Source organism: Alligator sinensis, unplaced genomic scaffold (genome assembly GCF_000455745.1).
Source record: "Alligator sinensis unplaced genomic scaffold, ASM45574v1 scaffold882_1, whole genome shotgun sequence".
NCBI classification, from domain to species: domain Eukaryota; kingdom Metazoa; phylum Chordata; order Crocodylia; family Alligatoridae; genus Alligator; species Alligator sinensis.
This window is the reverse complement of record NW_005842500.1, coordinates 1,137,673-1,140,950: the sequence shown is the minus strand read 5'-3', so window position 1 is coordinate 1,140,950 and position 3,278 is coordinate 1,137,673. Positions and strand designations below refer to the sequence as shown.

The 3,278-nt window shown below is 58.6% G+C and overlaps 1 protein-coding gene across 2 annotated transcripts in view; it reads left to right on the top strand.

The window, feature by feature from the left end:
• NAT14 (N-acetyltransferase 14 (putative)) overlaps positions 1-2,837 on the top strand; it is a 3,298-nt gene extending 461 nt beyond the window's left edge. For both annotated transcript variants that reach the window (XM_006031356.2, XM_006031355.3), the window contains exons 2-3: positions 135-234; positions 1,563-2,837. In XM_006031356.2, coding sequence (XP_006031418.1) covers positions 154-234; positions 1,563-2,108 — 627 coding nt within the window. In that variant the 5' untranslated portion in view covers positions 135-153 and the 3' untranslated portion in view covers positions 2,109-2,837. The remainder of the gene's footprint in view (positions 1-134; positions 235-1,562) is intronic.
• The last annotated feature ends 441 nt before the right edge of the window (positions 2,838-3,278 follow it).

Below are 3,278 nucleotides of genomic sequence, written 5' to 3'. Positions count from 1 at the left end.
GAGGCTCCGTGCCGCGGAGCTGCCGGCTGTACCATTGGGGCGGGCGGTCCGGCGGGTCCCTCCCCTGTGCTCCGCGCGGGGGCGGGCTGGTTCGTCCGGGCTGCGGCGCTCACCTGCCCGTCCTTGCCCCGCAGGGCTCGCCTGGCTGCCACGATGCCCGTGCTGGACCTTGCCCAGCTCGCCGTGCGCAGGATGCGGGAGGAGGAGGCACCCATCGTCCTGGAGCTGCTGAAGGTCTCCCTGGGGGTGGGGGCGCTCTGGTAGCCGGTTGCTGTGTCTGGCCAAGCTCTGTCCCTGGCTCTGCCCCCCAAGCCCTTCTTCCCCCTCCCCCAGTAACCAGCCCACTTCGCCACCTGCTTGTCCCTGGTGCCAGGGCCCGGGCATGGGCAGAGACAGTGACCCCAAATGGGAGAGTCCAGAGACCTGGATGTGGTGAGAGCCAGCAGGGCAGAGGTGGGGGCCAAACTGGGGTGCAGGATCCAGGCCCTGTGGGGATGCCAGACACCTGCCTTGCGCCGCAGCAGCAGGGAGCAAGGCAGGACAGCCAGGCACCCCAGGGTGGAAGCTCTTTGCCCTGTGGCTCATCTCTCAGTCTGGGCCAGAGCCAAACAAGCAAAGCAGCTGGACAGGCAGCCTGCTCAGCCCCAGCCAGGGTTGCCTCCAGGACCCAGGATTTCTGCATGGTCTCCCCTCCACCTGCTAACTAGGCCCAGCACTGTTTAGCTTTTGAGTTTAGACAAGATTGGGTGCATTCAGTCAGGTACAGGCACCTCCAGTGGGGGCCTCAACCTGGAGCCTTGCTTGTATTGGCAAGCTGTGGAGACTGAGCCCTTACAGCAGTGATTCACTACCAGGGTGCTGGCACACTTAGGAGATGAGGTGTGGGGAGATAATTGGATATGGGCAGGCTCAGGCTCTCCCTGCCTGGCTGCTCCCCTGCCCACACTACTTAGTCTGCCTGCAAGGAGGTAAGTACTATAATACATGTATTATTTTTTAAATGGGGTGCCTCTCAATTCACAGAAGTTATCGAGGGGTGCCTCAAGTCTGAGTGGCACCTTTAGGCTAAAAATGTTGAAAAATCACTGCCTTACACCAAGTCATCTGCTCCAGCCCTCCAAGGCCCAGGAGTCCCCTACTCTAATCCCCTGGGTCCCCCTCCTGTCACCAAGCTAGCAGTAGAACCCAGGATTTCTGAGTTCTACCCATCTCCCTAAAACCAAAGGCAGCCAAGCTTCTGCCTGTGTTTTGTGTCTTGTACTTGTGACAGAAATACTGGATTGAGGTCCTGCCTCCCTTGCCTTCCCAAACTGCCTCTGAACTCAGCAAACTCTACTGCTGGGGGCATTTTCCTTTCCACCTAGGTGCCCCTTACTCCAGCCTGGGGTACACCCTTCAGGAAGACTCTGGCTCACCTACAGCTTTGGATTGAGCCACATTCTATGCTCTCTGGGCCTGGTGCAGCCCAGCTGGTGCCCAGTCACCTGTGCTGCCTGGACAGTGTGCCCCTCCCTGCCACACCATGGTCCCTGCCCATGCTCATGTTGCCCTCCCCTCCACAGGATGGCTTTAAAGACACAGAGAACCGGCTGATCCTGTATGTCCTGACACGACCCCTGGTGCTGCTGCTCATGGCTGTAGTGAGCAGCGCCCTCCGCTTCCTGCTCAACTCTTTTGTGGCTGCTCTGTTGGTGCCTGTGTTGCTCACCATTGTGGCCCTCAAGCTGCTCCTGTGGCGGTCCGCTGACCTCCACTGCCTGCATACCTACTACTGTGGGGGCCAGCGGGGCCTCTGGGTGGCGGTGTACGATGGCGATGATGTGTGTGGATGCGTGGCACTGGAGCCCTGGGACCAAGGCCCACCTCGCGCAGCAGAACTAAAGCGCCTGGCTGTCAGCCGCTGGTACCGGCGATCTGGAGTGGGCCGGCACCTGCTGGCCTTCCTGGAGGCACAGGCCCGAGAACAAGGCTATGAGCGTGTCATGCTCTATACCTCAGTAGTCGCCAAGGCTGCCATGAACCTCTTTGAGAGCTGCGGCTACCAGGCAACTGGCGGGCGAAGCTGGCTGGGCTACACTGTTGTGCAGGAGTTCAGCAAGGAGCTGTAGCATCTGCCTCTACCCGGTGCCCTCCTGACAGTGGGGTAAGAGGGGCCAGCTGGGGCTTCTCCATCCTCCGCTGCGCCTCGGAGAACTTGTACAAGGGGATTCAGGGAGCATCTGTGAACAGTCCAAGGCCTCCACACTCAGAAGACAGGGGGCACCACCTTTGAATGTGTGTGCATACAAGGGCCTTTCTGAGTGTGCTTCCATGGGAGTTGGATGTCATCAGGTGGATCCTACTATGAGGGCCCAGGCAATATGTAATGTGCTGGGGCTGATGCTGAGGCATGGAGCAAACACTAGGAAATGCTTGTTGGGAGACAGTAACCTCCTGCCAGCAAAGTCATGGCTCATGGCATGCCTAGAGAGAATGGAAAAAGCCTGTGAAGCATGGACTGGGAAGGATTGTTTCTTGTGATGTGGGCCTGGGGGCACCCCTCCTTCCCTAGGGGCTAGCCCATCCCAGAACAGCCTTCTACCATGCATAGGCTTGGCTGGGACTAGGAAATGTGAATGAGGGGGTGGGCAAGGAAATGGTGCCCAAGAGTCTAATGCCCATCCCCATCGTAGCTGTGACTGAAGGTTGCTTTTGGAGACAAGGAGTCTGCACATAGGCTCCAGTAACTGCAGTGGCATCTGCCTTGGTTCTCAGAGCTGCTGAGCATTTCTGTCACCCCTAGCATTAGGCTTGTGTGTGTATTTGAACATATGTGTGAATAAAGCTTGTTGTAGTGACTGCTTCACCTGTCTACATGCTGGGATGGGCCTGCCCTCAGTCAGCCTCCAGCTGGACAGGGATCTGCCAAAGGCAGTGGAGTGACTGTGAGGAGGCTGGGGCCCCCCTTTACTCCTGATAGGGATGGATCTGGCACACAGAGTGCCAGGGGGGCTGGTGCTTGACAGGAAATGTCTTTTCTGCCCCATCTTGTGTAGCGTTGGGGTCCGCACAGCTGCTCCCTAGAGCTGCACTGGGGTCAGCATCAGCTGCTGGTGTGCCTGTTTCCTGCCCATAGTACAGCAGCACCTCCACGTGCCACAATGGGCATCAGGGCCTGCCCTGGCTGTTAAGGGAGAGCTGCACCTGTACTGAGTCATCCCCACCTCACTTCCTACAGAGCAATGCTACTTAGAGCCTCACTGGGTCCTGGAGTCAGCATGGGCTGACGGGAGGAGTGC